We start from the raw sequence: 18,184 nt of genomic DNA on the forward strand, positions 1-18,184 counted from the left end.
CCGGGCTCCTCCCTCCTCCCCGGCTCCCGCGGGCGCACCGTCCCGGGGCGCGCGGCCGGCGGAGGGGCGGGGCCGGGCACGTGTCCTCGGGCCACCCCCTCGGCCACGTGACCCGCGGAGGGCAGGGGCGGGCTGGGCCGGGGGGCCGCGCGGCCGGCGGGGCTGCGGGAGGGACTGACAGGCGGCGGGCGGGGACGCGGCGCCGGGCGGCGCAGGGAGCTCGCGGCGGCGCCGGGATGTGGAGCGGGTAGGTCCGCGCGCGCTCGCCGCACCGCGCCGGCTCGGGCCGCGGCAGCCCCCCGGGGGTGGGGGTCCCTGCCGTGTGTGCCCCTTGCCCGCGGCCGAGAGGGGCCCCCTGTGGCCCGAGGACGGGCGAGCCAACTCGGGGCGGAGGTGGAAGGACACCCGGCGGGGGGCGGTCGGGGGTCTCCGGGAGGGTGGGGACTGTGAAGGGTGGGCGGCAGACCTTCCCCGGCGGGACGGCGCCAATTCCTAGCTCCTCTGGAGCGCCGGTGAGGAGGGAGGCAGCGGGGGGTGCAAGCCAGAGTAAGTCTGGGGGGCGCGCCTGGAGGAGGGGGCCCCCAAGCCTGGATGAACCTTTGGAAAGCGGTGCAGTGGGGGAAAGGGGGCCGGGTCTCTGCCAAGGTCGCTAGTAAGTTGATGGAGCTCCATCTGGGGCTGCTGGCTCCGGCCTGGCTCGGAGGTGTGGGGTGGGACCTCCCTGCGGGCTGAAGGAGGGCGGCACAGCGGTGGGGCCCGGCTTCGTGGCCCCAGTCCCCGTGACTGTTTATTGGCTGTCAGGGGTGATCCCAGTCTCTGGCCCACCTGGCGTGGGACCCCTGCCCTGGCCGTGCAGAAAGCCTGTGGTCTTGTCAGGAACTTGGGCAAACACTTCCTCTTCCCCATAGCCTGGAAAGGCCAGGTCCTGGAAGAGATGTGGCCAGAGTGGGGTGGGTTGTATTCCTGTCAAGAACTGGGCCAACTGGGTGGTCCCAGGACAGGGCCCCTTCCCAGCCACAGCTGGGGAGTGAGGGAAGCCTCTCGGGAGACTGGCAGGTTGGAGAGGTTTCTAATGTGGGCTGGGTCCACTTTACTCGAGGCGCCCAGCAAAGCTGGAGCTGAGATGCTAGGGAGTTGTGGGGCTTTGTCCCCAGCAGGGGGTGCTGAGAGAAAGGGCTCCTGGTAGGGGTGAGGTGTGGAGAGGGGTGAGACTCTTAAAGGGCGAAAGTTGAAGCGGAGCCTGTGTGTTCTTTGGAAACGTAGTAGTCACCGCACCATGACCACTACCACCCCCACCCCGCCCAAGAAGAGTGAGTTTCCGGAAAAAGTGGTTAATGTGGAACCTGGTGAGATTAGCGCAATCCTTGCCTGAGGTTAACTGTGTTTAAGGGGCAGCCTAGTCTGGAAGAAGCTTGTGACCCCACGTGTTGGGGCCACCCAGGCAAAACACAGTCGCTGAGTTGCTGTGTGATCTTGAGCGTATGGCCTCACTTCTCTGGGTCTCTGGATGAAATGAGCAGGTGATCCAGGCCCAGAGTGCCCTTCCCTGGAGGCATCCAGGCCAGGGCCAGACAGACAGGGCTGGGAGCCATCAACAGATAGACGCTCTCTTTAAAGACAAAGTCCAAAAGACTCCAGGTCTTGGAGAAGACCCCTAGTCCGGCCTCCCTGCCAGATTTCCAAGAGCCTTCTGGATGAACCAGGCTGCCAAGCTGACCTCCCCACGCCATGATCCTCAATATAGCTCACCTTTTGCATGTACGTTTGGACCCCTAGGGCTTCAGCTACAGAGCACCTAGCAGGTGCTTTATAAATGCAGATGGAAAGCATAGGGGGCAGAAGGAGGAGCTGGACCTGGAAATGAGAGGCAGAGTTTTGGGGTTCCCCTGAGCACTGCATTTTTATGGACCCCCCCCCTCCCCCCCACTTGGATATTGGAGGCAGGGACGGAAGAAGGATCAGGGGCCAAGCTGCCAGCACCCACGGGGGGTCTGGTGTCCTGGAAACTCATCCAGACCCCAGCAGGAGCTGGAAGGGACCCTGCTTGGGGTCACGCTTGCCCACGTATGTCTGACTGAGCTGCTTGGGCTTGTGGCCTCCAGTGGCTCATGGCAGTCTGGGTAGGTATATATTTGGGCCCTCATTCTAGAGTATGAGTCGGGGATCAGGAGTCAGTGGCCCTGGCTAAGCTGTCAATGTCCCTGGGGTTTCGTTTTCTCATCGGTAGGTGAGGAATAGCAGCTGTTGATGGCTGGGTCCTGGTGCCAGTTCGCCCCCTTGGCCCCAGACCCAGGGCTGCTCTCCTAGGGTGGGTGACAGGGGCAGGACTCTGCAGGAGCTCAGGCAGGCCCTCTTCCTGGGGACTCCGTGAGCAGGAGCCCTGAACTCTGAACCCAGAGGCAGCTCCCCCATAACTGGGATACTCCCCTCCCCCTTTCCCACAGTTTACCACGTCCCCAGTCTTGGTGGCCAAGCCTGCTCTGAGGCGGTGAGGACAGCATCTTGGGTATATCTGCGGCTGACATGGTGCTGGGCACTTGGGGCTCGGTCAGCAAAGACCAGAAATTGAGTTCTGGGCTAGTTTTCTGCCGCTAAGCGGCCACATGCCATTGGTCTAGCCCCCTGGTCTCAGTTTCCCTATCTGACAGATGGGGCCAATCATACTTCTCTTTAGGGAGGGCCAGTCTCTGACTGACCCCTCAGGAATGAAACAAGCCCCCCCAACCTCCCAAGGATGGAGGACTGTGTCCTAGCAGGCAGGACCCTGGGCGGGGGGGGGGGGGGGGGAGGCGCTCCAGGGCTGCACATAGGCTGTGTGGCCTTGAGCAGGTCACTTAACTGCTCTGGGTGTTGATTACCCTATGGGGCTTGGATCCGTGAGCCCCTGCTGGTTGGGCGGAGGTCACAGGGGTCTACAGGCTCAGACTTCCTCCGAAGTATGGCCTGGGGGCTTCAGGAGCAGGAGGGTGGGCCTCCTCCCTGGGAAGCAGTCATTCACCTTTCCCAGCTGCTCCTTCCGGGGAAGCTCTCCTGGATCTAACTAACCCCGGCCCCCCACCAGCCCCTGCCCCCTCAACCGGTGGAGCTATATTTCCTGCACTTGTGTGGAGCTCAGACCCTCATGAGAATCCTGCTTGTCCTAGACTCTCCCCAGGTCTGCCCAGGATTTGTGCCCAATAGGGTGGTGGAGGAGGGGGAGCAAAATGAGTTAGAATGTGGTGCGAAGGGGGCTCCGTGTGCAGTCATGCAGATTGGGTGGATCGGGGCCGGTGGGGTGCCCAGCACACGATGGGCGCTCACTATATATGTATTGGACTTTCAAGGTCATAGGGCGTCAGATTCTTCTAGGACTAAGCAGGAGGATGTGAGGCATGTGCTGTGTGCCCCCTTGCTCGGCGCCCACCCTCCCAGGCCTTGTGTTGGCTCCCAGTGGAGACACGGGGCTGGATTTCCTGTCTGGGCTGGGACCGGGTTGGCAGCCCGGGGGCTGTGGCGGGGAACGGTTTGCTTGGTCTGGTCCACCGGGTTCAGGCGTCCAACCTCCCTGCTTTCCATCCCGAGGCTGTTGCTGACCTCCGCCCTCCCGCTCTGTTTCCCCCTTGCACCTTCTCTCCCCGCCCCCCACCCCACGCTGGGGTCCCACTCTGTTTGCAGGCCTGGCCTCCTGTTCCTATGTATGAAATATATGACACCGTTGTCCTATTCTTCTGGAACCATCCCTTCTCAACCCTGGCAGTGGCTGCTCCTCAGACCTCCAGGCTGGCTCTCTGGCCCTAGGCACTGCAGTTTTGTTTTGTTTTGTTTTTTCCCCTGTCCCTCTCTCCAGCCCCAGGTCGTGCCACAGTCCCCCCAGCCCTGAGTCTTTTGTGTCTGTGTGGCCTGTGCACAGCCCCGTCCCGGCCCACAGACTTCCTCAAACCCCATCTGCATCCCGCCCCACTTCTCCAAAACCACCATTCATCTTTCCTCCCGTCTGGATTTTTCCGGCTGACGCGTCACATGATGCGATAGAGCTGGGACTCTGGGTTCAGTTCCCACCCTGTGACTTTCTGGCTGTCTGTTCCGGTCAGGTCGCCACCCCTCTCTGAACATCACGTGCCTCATCGTCCAAAGCGGGCTAGGGAGAGCATCTCCCTGCCGCGGCATCATGAGGTTGGGACTCGAACACGGCTTGACGGTTTGGAGCTGTGGGCTTAGCCCCTCTCTGTCAGCTCAGCCTGGCCGGGCTTGCTGGCCAGTCGGGGAGCCTCTGCAGGAAGCCTTTCCTGGGACCCCCCGTGGCCCCCAGACCGGAGTCACCTGGCTGTCAGCCTCGGTGCTCTCAGGGCTTATGGGAACACCTGTGGGTGCATGAGCACGAGTCTGAACGGGGCCCCTGTGCCGTGGCACCACCCTGTAGACCGGATCAGCCGAAGCCGCCCTGTTGGCCCCAGGGCAGAGGCTAGCGGTCCCATTGTGTCCCGGTGGTCCCAGCTCTGCTCCCTCCAATTCCAGAGCCTCCCTAACCAGCTCCTTCCAGCTTCTTTAATGAACCTGTCATGCCCATCAGCACAGGGATCTTTAATTCAAAGAGGTGACCTGGGCCCTGGTCAGTGGACAGGGAGAGACCGCGGGGCAGAAAGACCTCATGGCAGGCAGGTTGGGCTGGAGATGGGAAGAGGTACGCAGGATCCTCGCTGGGCCCTCCTGGCCCCTGGGAGTGACCTCTGCACAGGCCCTCCTGGTCCAGTGGGGGTTTCCGGGTGACTGAAGACCATAGGATCCAGGGGACCTGATTCTCATTTTGCCATGTTTTGTGGATGGAGACGAAGCCATGCTGGCTGGCCTAGGGCAGGATTGGCGGGGGTGAGGATTGCATTACTGCACCCCCACCCCCTTGTGTGTTTCCTGGGGAAGTGACCCAGTGGGGCCTTTCCTGTATAAACTGTCGTGGGCTCCGGGCAGTGGAGCCGGTTCAGGATGGAGGGTGTTGGATGCTCCCACTTTCCTCTGACCTTGACTCTTACTATCTCCTGCCTCTAACCCCTTCCCAGGGGCCCCTGCAGCGTATTGTGGATGCTGGACTCTGTTTCTGCCGGGAGTGGGGACTGAAAAGGTTCCAACAGAGGGCCGTGGACCAGGGCTGAGGGGCGGGGAGGGGGTGCGGTGTGGTAGCCCGTGCCTGCCCAAGGAGTGCAGGTGGTCCCGTTGAGGTTTGCCAGCCTTTGGTTTGGGATGCTGAAGTGTGTGAAGCTGGGGCTGGACCTGTGGGGCCTAGGGCCCCTCCTGAAATTTCTGAGTCGCCTCACAGCCTAGAAGTGTGAGGGGAGGGCCTACAGATTCAAGCGTCCCTTCCAGTACCGAGGTGGGGGGGGTGTCTTTCCTGAACCCCTGGCCCCGGCATTGGGTGGTTCCTGACTACGGGGTGGATGTGTTCTTCATATGCTTTCAGCCATTAGGATTTTTTGAGTTGGGCTTTTTCACTGGGGAAGCCGGGGGCAGGGAGGATGGGAGATGGGTAGCGGGGAGGCCACTGTTGCCTCTGGCTGCAAAAGAGGGCCCCCATCCTTCCCGGCAGGGGGCTGAAGTGAGAGCCTGTTGGGAAACTAATGGGGGGCAGTCCAGCCATAACCCCAGCCCATGCCCTTGGGGCCAGCAGGAGAGTTAGTGTCTTTCACTCGGGCCCGGGGCCCAGACCACACTGGTGGCCCTCGTGGGAGGGGCTGGAGGTCTTTTTCTCCTCGGCGGGGACATGGCTGATGTGTGGGGTGGTCCTTGCAGAGGGAAAGGCACTGGGGCTGGGTGTCTGAAACCTGGAATCCTGCCTGGGTCACCCCCACCCTTGGCCCACAGTCCTCGCCCATCCTGTTGAAATGTGCAGTCCTCGAGTTGGGGTCTGCCACCCGCCCCCCCCACCCCCAAGCCTGAGTGACTGTGGCCATCGTCTCTCACCTGAAGAAATGGGCACTGGGCCCGGGGCCTCCAGACTCTCAGCGGGAAGGACCTCCCTGAGGCCTGCGGTTTCAGCCGCGGGACCCAGAGCCCGGGCAGGCACAGTAGGGGTATCTGCCAAATGTGGCCACAGACGGCACGGTCTTTACATGGTGCTTCTCCAGTGACTGTAGGTCGTTACCCCCCGTCCCACAGGTGGGAAGCAGCTTCAGAGAACTCTGGTGACATTCGCAGGGGCTGGCGCATACCCCAGCTCAGAGCCTGGCATGGACCCTGGCTTTGCCCTCCTGGGAGGCAGTGTCTGGGCCCGAGCAGAGGCTGAGAAGTTGGTCGGGCCAGAATTGGGTCACATTTCCCTGCTGCGGCAGGGAGTCGTCTCCTGAGTCCACCTGGGGCCTTGTAGACCTTGACCCTGAGGCTGATGCAGTGATTTCATACTCCCCCCCCCCCCCACACCCACCCGGTGGGGGCTTCAGGCCAAAGACCTGGCTGCCCATCCTGCACAGCCACCCACCAGCTGTGTGAGCCCGGGCAAGTTCTACACTTCTGTAGACTCTGTCCCTCATCTGTGGGATGGGGACAGTCCCACAAATGCTACTGAGAGCCCTAAATGAGAGGGCATGGGCAGAGTATCCCAGCATCTGGCATGGTGGGAGTCCCCTGGGTGCGGACCCCAGTCCAGGGCCGCCATAGTGCTGCCATAGCCCTTCCTCGAGCCTCAGGGACCCCTTGCCAACGAGACTCTCCCCCACCCCCAAGGGTATTAAGAAAGATCATTGGCATAAACGCTGTTGATGGAGTGACAGATGTGTTTTCCCACTTCATCTATCAGTCCCCGGTCCCTGCCAGGCAGGACTCAGCCAAGGAACCATGAGGCCACACTCTGGGCCAGTTCCAAAGCCTAGGGCAGGCCAAACTAGGTGCCTGGACAGGGCCATGTGAAGGGCTGGGAATGGGCTCATTGCGGGGGTCCCTGGGTCCCCAGCCCCTTTGTGTTACCTGGGAGGGTCATCGACGTTCAGGGGCTGCTTGGTGACCGTGCCGGGGTCCACATGACAGGGAGGAGCAGCTGATCCCCAGTCTTGCCTTTCACACTTTCCCCTCAGCAATCCTGAGTCTCACGACCCCTTGGCCTCGTCTTTCCTCCCTCCTGTGTGGGCCCCCGCCGAGCCCCCTCCCCTCCACTTCCCCACTGTTATCAGTGGCCTGGCCCAGCCACTCACCCTCAGCCCAGCCACCGAGGCTCAGAAGCTGCTGGCTCAGGAGCTGCCAGCTTTTGCTGACTGAGCGAGTCCAGAGGTGCTGTCTTGGCACAAACCAGTGCCGGCCGGGCCCTCTCCCTTCCTGCCTCCCTCCCTCCCCAGGGTCTGTTGCAAAGTGAGGGGTGTGGATGGACAGTGGGGGGTGGGGGACAGAGGCTGATGGCCCCCTCACTACCTCTAGGGTCTTCAACTTCAGGGAGAGAAGGATCCTGAGGCCCAGAGAAGGGTGTTTGCCTGAGCTCACAAGGCAGACCAGCGGAGAGAGCCCAGACTGCTCCCCACAGGGAGCAGGAAGACAGTCCGCCCGGCCTGGGCTATTTGGCAGAACTTTCCTACCTCAGCAATGCCTGCCCTGGCTGGGTCCTTCCTCTCCCCGCCACCCTAAATGGGGTATAATTTGCATAAAATTTGCATTACCGATAGCCAAGAAGGCGGTTCCCATTTAAGTGCCTCCTGGGTGCCAAGGTTTTATGCAGGTCACATCCATCCAGTGACCCTGGAGGTAGGGCCATTGGGATCGTCCCCACTTTGTAGAAGTGGAAACTCAGATTCTCAGCACTGATGCATTTCCAGTCTTCTGCTGGACAGGTAAACTGAGCACCTACTGTGTGCCAAGCTCAGCCCTAGGCCCTGAGCTGGAGAGGGTGGTTGACAAAGGTGAGTGAGTCGTGGCTTTGCCCCCAGGTGACCTCATGTTTGGTCCTTCTGCCCTTGACAGCCTCATGGGTAGAGTCCCTATTTTACAGAGTAGGCCGGGAGTGGCAGGTGCGCTGTCCAGGGTTGGTGCCTGGGCTCAGCTCTGGGTCTCAGGACCCCACCCTGTATTTGCTGTTTGCCTCGCAGCCAGCCCCACCCAGACGAGGGCCACCCGCCGCCCCTTGAGGCTGTCCCCGTCCCCTGGAAGAACGTGGGCCCCTGCAAAAGCCACAGGACGGAGTCCCCAAGAGGCCTGGCGGAGACCCCTGGAGGGGAGGAGGCCCAAGGTGAGGAGGGCCCTGCGGCCGCCCCGCTGGACGTGCTCCGCCTGCGAAGCTCTTCCATGGAGATCCGCGAGAAGGGCTCAGAGTTCCTGAAGGAGGAGCTTCACAAAGCCCAGAAGGTGGGGGCTCAGAGGGCAGCGGGAGGGGCTGCAGGGACGAGGGGCCCGTCTGGAGGAGCTATGGGCTCTCCCTGGGCACCCAGAGAGATCGTGCACCTGCCAGGGCCGGCTGCGCGGAGGCCTGTGCTGGGCGTGAGGGAAGCACAGAAGAGAGTTCTGCTTGTGACTTTTGAAGGACTTCTAGAAGTCTTGACTTCTCTGAAAGCCTGTCCTAAGTTCTAATAGACCGGCGGGTGGGGCTTCAACATGCCACAAGCTAAATGGAAAATGCATCATAAACTGTAGGACAACAGAGGAAGGGCGGTCGGGGCCCAGAGGCCCACGTAAGATGACCCTGGCAATGGAGCCTGATCGGGGCGGGTGGGGGGAAGCGGGGTGCCCGGTCCCGTCCATGCCAGGCCCGGGGCCCCTATGGGGCTCACGGCCACCCACCTGGAACCCCTCCCCCTCCCCAGGAGCTGAAGCTGAAGGACGAGGAGTGTGAGCGGCTGTCCAGGGTGCGGGAGCAGCTGGAACGGGAGCTGGAGGAGCTGACAGCCAGCCTGTTCGAGGTGTGGTGGCCGGCTTGGCGGGGGCGGGGGGTGGTTGCAGGTTGGGGAAGGCGGCTGCCGGGTGTCCGCAGGCCCCTCTGCACTCACACGGAGCTTGCCTTCTTCCCAGGAAGCCCACAAGATGGTGCGAGCAGCCAACATGAAGCAGGCAGCGTCGGAAAAGCAGCTGAAGGAGGCGCGGGGCAAGGTGAGGGCCCCGCGGGCTTCGAGCCACATCCAGAGCTCCCGCCCTGCCCCGCCAGCCCCCTGAGAGCGCTGGGCTTTCGCCACCCGGTGGGACCCCGGCGTGTTCTCGTGGGTGGCGGGGATGGTTAGACCACGGCCCAGGACGTCGAGGCAGAGGTGTCTGAGACGACACAGCTCCCCGGGGACTCGAGCAGCGTTCGCACCGCACCAGAGACCTTTGCGGGGCCTCACCAGGGCAGGGAGGATCCCGTGGGCAGTGCCATTTCTCCTGCCTCCTTCCATACGCCCTTTACAAAGCAGAAACCCCAGTCTGGCTACGGGAGCCTGGGCACGTAGCTTCCTCTCTTGGAGTCTATTTGCACATCTGTAAAATGCGAGGGCTGTGTGGATCCTGGCTCCTGAGGGCCCCTCAGTGGGAGGCCCGGCCAGCCCCCAGACGGGTGCGCGTCACAGAGCCCTGGCGTACGGTGTGACCTCAGGCAGGCCGCGTTTCCTCTCTGAGCCTCGGTTCCCTTAGCTGTGAAATGGGTGTGTCAGTCCCCCCTTCAAAGGCCATTCCAAGGGTAACAGCAGGGGTCGGGTACTAGTCACTGCCGGGACAGGCTGTCCTGAGCCGGGGCAGCAGGCAGGGGCAGCCTGGGCAGCGTTAGCCCTGGACTAAGGTTGACGTCCACCTCACCCCGGCCAGATCGACATGCTGCAGGCGGAGGTGACAGCCTTGAAGACACTGGTCCTCACGTCCACACCGGCCTCTCCCAACCGCGAGCTCCACCCGCAGCTGCTGAGCCCCGCCAAGGCCGGGCCCCGCAAGGGCCACTTGCGCCATAAGAGCACCAGCAGCACCCTCTGCCCCGCCGTGTGCCCCGCTGCCGGACATACCCTCACCCCGGACAAGGAGGGCAAAGAGGTGAGGGGCGGCGGGCGGGCGGGCGGTGGTGGACGCGGGACAGGGAGACAGTGCCCAAAGTCCGCCAGGCAGTGGGGCCCAGTGGAGAGGCCCGACCCCTCGCAGTGTGACCTGGAGCCTGGCCTGCCCTCTCTGGGCCTCTGTGTCCTCTGGGAGAGCTGGGCACGTTTCTGTGATAGGAGGTTTGGGCCTCGGCCTCTGGGTGTACCACGTGGGGGCCCTGATAGGCCCTCCAAGCCCCTCTAAGCAGTAGGTGATGTTCTGTGCGCCTGAGGCTGGCCTTGGCCTGAGGGCCTGCCTTGGGTGGGGGGATGGGGGAGTTCTGCTTGGAGACACAAGGAGGCCTCGGCCTAAGGAGGCCACTGCTGGGCCTCTGGGGACAGGCTGCTTGGACCCTGGGCGCTCACAGCCCTGACGCCCAAGACCGTCTTGGGACATCCCTGGACTCGAAGGTCTTCGACACCTTCTGGCTCCGGTGCCTAGACAAGCATAGCATTTGGGAGCTGTCTCCCTCCCCGCCCGGCTGGGTGCATGGGCTGCTTGGTCCAGGCTGGGCAGCGGCCACAGGTCCTCGGCCACAGGTCCTTCGGCGAGTGAGGTCACCTGTCAGAGCCTCAGTTTCCTCACGAAAGTAGGGCCTCCTGGGGCTATGGGGCGCTGACGAGACCTGGATGTCAGGAGCTCGGCTCAGGGCTGCACGGGGCGAGCCCTACAAGGGCTGTCGTGGGATTCTGTTTCCTGTGGTCTTTGACACCAAGGCAGCCCCCAGCCCGCTCCTGCCCTATGTCTCTGGAGCCCCCAGGGAGGAGGTGCGGGCCAGGCCTCTCCCCCTCCCCCCACTTCTGAGCTCTCAGCTTCCGACTGAACACTAACATCTCCTTCCTCCCGTCTGTCTCTGTGCACCTGTCTGTCTGTCCGTCCGTCTGCCCTGCCCACCCAGCCCGGGCTGGCCCCCCTCCTCTCCCTGCTCCTCTGCGTGGTCCCCAGCAAGGCTGTTCACCTCACCTACGAGCCGGCTTGGCAGCTCCTACCTGGGGAGCCGCCCACGGCCCCCACCTCCACCTCCGCTACCTCTCTCTCCTTTTCCCGACAGGTAATGGCCGCAGAGAGGGGCCGCCCCTCCGTCCCCCACCCCCAGCCTCACTCACACTGCACATGCCCCAGGGCGGCCAGCGGGTGGCCTCTCCAGAGCAGGTGGCCCGCGTGTGTTTCCTCTGTGTGCCTGTGTCTGTGTGTGCCGTGGTACCTGTGTGTACGGGGAGGGGGGCGGGGGTCCCGCGGGGCCACTTTTCAACTTCTCCCCCTCCAGGAGGCAGTGAGGGTCTTCAGGAAGGGGCCCTGGACACAAGTAGAGGCAGGAAGCTAAAAGCACACCTGGATGTGCAAGCTTGAGTTCTGAGGTCTTTGGGGTGAAAGGAAGGAGGCCGTCCTTCCTCGGGACTCGGCTTCCCCGCCTGGCCGCTGGGGACAGACTCGCCGGCAGGCTGGGGCCCGTCCCGCAACCTCCCCGCCTCCCCACCACTGTGGGCTCTGCCCTTCCTGGCCATGCTGCCCCTCCCCCCCCCCCCAGCGCCTTGACCACTGCGCCCCGCTCACCCTCCCCCACAGGTGGACACGACCCTGTTCGCAGAGTTCCAGGCCTGGAGGGAATCCCCCACCCTGGACAAGACCTGCCCCTTCCTTGAAAGGGTGTACCGGGAGGACGTGGGTCCCTGCCTGGACTTCACCATGCAGGAGGTGAGGCAGGGCAGAGGGCGGCCGGCCCGGGGCCCAGCGCCTCAGCCAGAGGTCAGCCCCTCACCGCTCCACCTGCTGCCCCGCTTTGTTGCAGCTCTCGGCGCTGGTACGGGCCGCCGTGGAGGACAACACGCTCACCATCGAGCCCGTGGCTTCGCAGACGCCGCCCACCGCGAAGGTGGCCGCGGTGGAGTGTGGCAGCACCAAGTACGTTCAGCGCCCTTCACCCTTCCTTGCGCACTTGAGAGAGCCACACCTAGCCTTGAGCTCTGCCGAGGGGGTGGCCAGGGATTGAGCCTCAGGCCTGCCTGCGGAGGGTCCGGGTGTGGGACCCGAGAGGAGCAGGGGCGGGGGGTGGGCTAGAGTGCAAAAGCACGGTGGCTGCCATCACCACCCCCCTCTCCCCCCCCCTTCCCCCCGCCCTGTGCGGGGAGGACTCTTTGGCAGAAGTTCCTGCCTTTAGTCACGGACCCCCAGGCCATCCAGGGGGGTCTGGGAGCTGGAGTCTCCCTCTTCCCAGCCTGGCAGACATCCCTCTCCCACCCCCAACTCTCTCTCCCACAATGGGCTCTGGGCCCCGACTGACATGTAAGTGAAGTCATTTCTTGGCTCCCCTTCTGCTAATAAATAACCAAACAGCCCTCATGTCTTGGCTTTCCTGCTACTCAGCTGGCATCGAGCAGGGCTCGCAGCAGAACAAAATAGCCTTGGTAGAGCAAGGGGCAGAGACAGGGAGCATTTTCCCTTGGCAGCCCAGGATTTGACCTGCCAGGGAGGCCCCTTGGGGAGAGTCTTGTCACTCATGGGAATATTTGAGCCATTTTGAAGGATGAGTGGCAGTTTGCCAAGTAGGGATGTGCCTTGCAGGCAGAGGGGACCACATGAGTGAAGGTGTGAGAGGCCACGGTATGAATGGAAGCATCACTGGGTTTGCAGAGCGGTGGCATGGGTAGGGAGTTGGGGCTGAGGCCACACAGGAGGGCCAGAGTGTAAAGGGCCTTGAATGAAGTTTGGGCTTTGACCCACTACGCCAGCATTTCACAAGCTCATCAATAGATGTACCCTGAAAAGAGGGTTGCCAAGTCCAATCAGTCACAGTGAATCTGGAGGCAGCAAAGGCACTGATGAGTCCCGCACCCCAGGAGCCTACTTAACCTTCCTCTGCTCTGGATTCTCCATAACGGTTTCCTGGGCAGTAGCAAAGCAGCGGGGAAAGATGATGGGCTACATACGGGCTTTTGGAGGAGCCCCTGGCTGTAACGTGGAGCTGAGAGGATCCAGGCAAAAGGCCCCTTGCGTGACCTAGCCTGGGGACTTGGTGACAGAGTGGAGGAGAGAGAAGACTCTTGTTTAGTTGGGGAAGGCATCACTGAGTCTGAGGGCCCCGATAAAGTAGGGGGACTGCAGAGAGTGGAGCTTTGGTACACCCGGCATGAGGTTGACTGAACTCTCCTGCCCAACAGTGGCGAGGTGAGGGCTTTAGGGGTGGGATCCAGCTTAGTTCCGAGATCTATCCCAGGGACTTCTAGGGCTGCCCCTTCCTTGGCCTGGCCCTGGGCTCCTTGGGAAGCTGGGGTCGAGGGAGGGGCTGCCAGGTCCCACCCCCCCGTGTCTGTTTGCCTCTCCCTCCCTCTGTGCATCTTTCTGCCTGCTGCGTCCTGCCTGCGTGAGCTGGGTGGGCGAGCCTCGGCCAGCCTCCAAGGCCCCCTCTGCTTTCCTCTAGTACCTGTGCCCTGAGCGGGCTGGCTCGTGCCTGTCGCCACCGAATCCGGCTTGGGGACTCAGAGAATCATTACTACATCTCACCGTCCTCCCGGGCCAGGGTAAGTCATCCAGTGGGAGTGTCACTTTGCTTCTCAGGGGCACATTGGGCTGGGGCTCCGGGCTCCAGGCCTGGGAGCACAACCTTGATCTGCAGAGCAGGGCACAGGCTCAGAGAGGTACAGAGACTGACTGGGGCCACACAGCCGAGCCTGGTGAATTAGTTTGTCATTACCACAAAACAAATGACCATAAACTTAGTGGCTTAAAACAACACCTGTTTATCATCACGGTCTCCCTGGGGCAGGAGTCAGCCCAGCTTAGCTGGATCTTCTGCTCAGGGTGTCAGAGGCTCCAGTCAAGGGGTTGGCTGGCTGCTTCCTTCCTGGGGATAGTGGTCCTCTTCTGAGCTCCCGTGGCCATTGGCAAGACTCAGTTCCTAGGGGTGAAGGACTGAGGGACCTGTGTGCTGGCCGAAACCTAACCATGGGAGTGACATTAGAGTTCAGGTTAAAGTTCCAGGCTCCTGACTCCCAGCTCAGGCTCTGGCCCCAGGCTCTTGAGAACGTTCTGAGGCACGTCTGTTACTCGAGCCTGACTGTCCGTGGCAGGTGCCACGAGGGCTCCGGGAATCCCAGCTTCCGTCCTCACGTGCCAAGTGGCCCAGGCTGCGTCAGTGGACCTCACTGAGCTGGGGGCAGGGGTCGGGTGGTCCTCGTTCCTCTGTCCCCTCACAGACTGTGAACAGGACTGTAAGGAGCCAAAGAGAATGTGTGAGAAGGTTCTGAAGCTTGGTACAAAGGTGACACAGGGTGGGTGGGTCCTCCTTTAGGAACCATCTCCTGCCCTCAACCTACTAGAGGCTCCTCACAGGGATCAGAGTGGACAGATGGCCCCACTGCTGGGCAGCTTGTTTGGTTACGACAGCTCCCGCAGGGCATCCAATGTGTTGTCTTGGCCACCCCCACGGCAGTGAGCTGAGCCCCCATTTGTATATGGGGAGTCTATGCCTTAGGAGGGGGTATAGCCTAGACCCGGAGGCTCCCCATTCTGAACCCAGTCCCCCTTCGCTGCAGCCTCCGCCCCACGCATCTGTGCCCAGAGCCCTGTCCGGTGGCATTTTCCTGATCCCCACCAGGGCTCACCAGAAGGATCCGCGCCAGACATTCCGTGCCTGGCAAAACTACCTCTAGAACCTTGTTTCTTCCAGGCCTCCTATGTCTCTGCGTTGGGCAGAGCTGGGATGGGAGACGAGAAGGGTGTGAAGTTTCAGGATGTGGTCCCCACACTCTGAAGAGACCAAAGAGTGTGGAATCCACAGGGAGAAGAGATTTGTGTCCCCAAAGTGGAGCCCTGGGGAGAGAACCTCACTGCTCGGTGCCACACCTTGCTCACCAGCCTCCTGTGGGGGCCCGCTGGCCACTGGGAAACACCACGGCCTGGCCCACAAGCTTCTCCTGCACCGACTTCTGCCCTGACCCCCCTGCGCCTGCTTTGTCCTGCTGGCCAGGATTCCTACATGGTTGAGGGCCCAGGGGTGTTGTCCCCTCCCTGCAACTCTGGACCCTGTGGGCTCCCACACGCTTGACGTCCCTGCCCCCGGGCGCCGGACATTCAGTACAGGCTTCCGTGGGCACAGCTGCCAGCTACCCTCTGCCCTTTCTTAGGCTGAGTTCCCTAGAAGCTGAGCCCCGGATGAAGATTTTATGCTATTCTTAGGAGGCATGAATGCGGGATAGGGTGGGCAGAGGAGTGTCCGGCCTCAGCTGGAGTCTGGCTGCAATCTGATCCGTGGGGGCCCTGGAGCCCAGAGTGGGTTCCACCCTGAGGCAAGGGGGCTGACCTTTTATACACCGCATGCGGGCCAGTCACTGGCTGTGGCATGCAGGGGACGGGGGGACGGAGGGGCACCTAGGCGCCATTAGTGGACGACCCTCTCAGTAGTGGGGAGAGGGGGCCCCAGCCTGGGGAAGGGGCCTGGGCAGGGTACCAGCAGCACCCTCTCTGTGGTATGTGAGTCTTCGTGGAAGGGCCAACTTGGGGTCCGCGGTGCCCAGCACAGGGCCCGGCATGGGGCAGGCCTCAGGCCAAGCTGGGGGCTTCAGGCCTGGGGATCCAGGGCAGTCCCGGTGAGCAGCTCCGGATCCCCCTGTCCCGCCTGGCATTACCAGGAGCACTGGGCCAAGGCCTGGCTGGCCGGGGCCTCCAGCGCCCAGAGCAGGCAGGCCTGCCTGGGGACGAGTGTGGTTTCTAGGCCGAGCCACCTGGTTTCGTCTTCCAGCTCAGCCACTGACTGTTTCGTGACCTCTATAATTGCTGTCCGGTGGCTTCATTCTTGGAGTCTCTGCTTTCCTCCTGGGTCAACTGGGGATGATACGCATGTCTGCCTCACTCGGATACGCGTACCGGGTTAAATGTTAGCTGCTGCTATTGTTCTTCCCAGGAGCAGGACTAATACCACTGTTGGCAATTAAATTTGAGAGCCCGGTCCTGTGCCACTCAGGGAGCATTCGTTATCTAGCTTTGATGGGACGTGGGATTTGTGGCTCGGGTCTCCGACCTGCCCTGGCTCTTGGGGGGACCCTAAGCGTGAGGGCTGGCAGGTCACAGCCTCTTCACTTGTGTCCACAGATCACCGCAGTGTGCAACTTCCTCACCTACATCCGCTACATCCAGCAAGGCCTGGTGCGGCAGGAAGGTGAGCGCCCCCTGGTGGCCGGCGAGGGCGGCGCCTGGGAGGGATGGGGGCAGCGAGAGGGCGGGCCAGCATCTGAGGGGTCGACCGGCTGGGCTTTGCCCTGACAGAGGGGAGGACCCTGCCAGGGTCTGCCGGGTCCGCTGCCTTCTCCCACCCAGCAACCTCTCCCAGGCCCCGGGGCTCCCTGTTACCAGCCTGGCATCAGAAACCTTGCACGATGGGGTGTCCCTTGTGAATCTCCTCCCCGCTGGAGGTAACCTCCTCACCGTCGGTCGTTTGACACTGAACGCTGCCTCCCACTTCACTCTTGCCAGGGCTGGTCCTGCATCCACCTGTTATCCCCTTCAGCCTTATTCTGCAAGGTCTAGCTTCCCACCCCTCCTCCAAACTCAATTCCCTGCTGCCCAGTCCGTTTGGAGTCTGAGCCTCTCCTCCCCAGCTTGGGGGTCAAGGCCTTGGAGGGGATCTTGGGCTGAATCCATGGCTCTGCTGACTGCTCGGGGTCTCTGAGACCCCAAGGATACGGGTTGGAAATCACCACCAAATGTGTGGCAGAGTGCTTGTGTGGGTGGGTGTCAGGCCGCAGGGGTGGTGTCACCTCTCCCACTGGTACGGTGCAGAGTGGGTTCAGCCCTCAACAGTTTGCAAGGCCTCAGCATGGTGCTTGTAAGAGGTCCAGCCACTTACTGAGGTTATCTGTCCTGGGGGACCGGGGAGCCCTAGGGTACCTGCCAGCTGCCCTGCCCAAAGCTAGGGGACGGGGGCTGGACCATCTGCCTGAGGTGACCCTGTCACTGAGCCGTCCACCTTCTCTCTGCCTGCAGCGGAGCCGATGTTCTGGGAGATCACGAGGCTGCGGAAGGAGATGTCGCTGGCCAAGCTCGGCTTCTTTCCCCAGGAGGCCTAGGGCATGGCCGGAGCCTGGAGGGGGGCTCTGAGCCACAGCCAACACCTGCCCCGGCACAGACAGACAGGAAGACAGGGTCCTGGCGCCAGCCCTGAGCCAGAAGCCGAGCAGATGGACAGATGGCCAGGCCATGGAGGCCTTGCTGAGCCGGTACCAAATCTTCATCCCGGGAAGGACAGGACCTCATGAGCTGACCCTTCGCCCTTCCCCAGTGGCCCTACAGCCACCAGGAGACTTTCAAGAAAGCACCAAAGACCAAGGAGCTTGGACCCGCACTCAGGGGCTCAGCACCCCCTTTGCAGTCCTGGGAGCTGCTGCTTGCAGTCACCTTGTTGCTGTGATGTCCTCAGAAAGGGCTCACACTGGGTGGCCTGACCTCCAGGGTATCTCCCACCTCAGTTCCCAAGCCCTGGGCCACCAGCACCCCCGTGTGGCCATCCCTCCCCCATTCCCGTGGGGGCAGTGCAGCCACAAGGGGCTGTCAAGGACTTGCACACCATCTGCTTGAGAACTACCCCAAACTGTTCTTAAGATGGATCAGGGCCCCTCCTCCCACCCTCGCACTTGACCTTCCCCCCCTCCTCCATCTGAGCCTTGTGCTCCTGGAGGCCCTGCCCCCACCACTGGAAGGATTAGGATACTTTGCTCCCGAAGTAAAATACAGACAGGGCCTCAGGACACCGTGTCTGTGTTCAGCTGTGGGTGGCCGTTCAGACAGTGGGGGCTGAGGTCGCCAAGCCCTGTACACAGGACCGGGGGAGGGTGGGCAGGACGCAGGCCCCTCCTCGCCCCTCACAGCCCACTCAGGACCGGGGTCCAACCTGGACACATCCCTCACCGTGGCCGATTTCCTCCTTTGAATGGAATGTAACACGATCTCTATTTAATAAAGGAAGGCTTTGTTGGTAGAGGCTGGGCAGCCACGCGCCTTCACTCCTCCGCCCTGGGGCTCAGGCCAAGGCTTGGGCATCTGAAGGAATGAAACCAAATCCTTCCCTAGCCCGCCCTCGTGCTTGGGATTAGGCCCAAATCCTGAAGGGATTGCTGTAGGGAGTACCACTCGAGTCTTCTCCAGCGGTCCAGTCCGTGGGGCTGTGGGTTAGCAGGGCCGATCCCCACCTCCTCTCCCCTGCGGGGTGGCCTCC

At 62.2% G+C, this 18,184-nt stretch overlaps 1 protein-coding gene across 8 annotated transcripts in view; it reads left to right on the top strand.

Annotated features, from left to right (window-relative positions):
• The window catches only part of RAB3IL1 (RAB3A interacting protein like 1), a 43,120-nt gene extending 25,173 nt beyond the window's left edge, over window positions 1–17,947 (top strand). For 3 of the 8 annotated variants that reach the window (XM_053899612.1, XM_053899613.1, XM_019414642.2), the window contains 10 exons: window positions 8,037–8,292; window positions 8,748–8,843; window positions 8,953–9,030; window positions 9,718–9,936; window positions 10,877–11,029; window positions 11,545–11,673; window positions 11,768–11,880; window positions 13,397–13,496; window positions 16,066–16,132; window positions 16,957–17,947. In XM_053899612.1, coding sequence (XP_053755587.1) covers window positions 8,037–8,292; window positions 8,748–8,843; window positions 8,953–9,030; window positions 9,718–9,936; window positions 10,877–11,029; window positions 11,545–11,673; window positions 11,768–11,880; window positions 13,397–13,496; window positions 16,066–16,132; window positions 16,957–17,039 — 1,294 coding nt within the window. In that variant the 3' untranslated portion in view covers window positions 17,040–17,947. Of the gene's footprint in view, window positions 1–114; window positions 248–1,543; window positions 1,759–8,036; window positions 8,293–8,747; window positions 8,844–8,952; window positions 9,031–9,717; window positions 9,937–10,876; window positions 11,030–11,544; window positions 11,674–11,767; window positions 11,881–13,396; window positions 13,497–16,065; window positions 16,133–16,956 lie in introns of those variants that run through there. The other 5 variants (XM_053899615.1, XM_053899616.1, XM_053899617.1 and 2 more) reach the window with 5 other exon arrangements.
• Window positions 17,948–18,184: the final 237 nt, after the last annotated feature.

The sequence above is a fragment of the Panthera pardus genome, unplaced genomic scaffold (assembly GCF_024362965.1).
Source record: "Panthera pardus isolate Hobbes unplaced genomic scaffold, ASM2436296v1 HiC_scaffold_12, whole genome shotgun sequence".
NCBI lineage: Eukaryota > Metazoa > Chordata > Mammalia > Carnivora > Felidae > Panthera > Panthera pardus.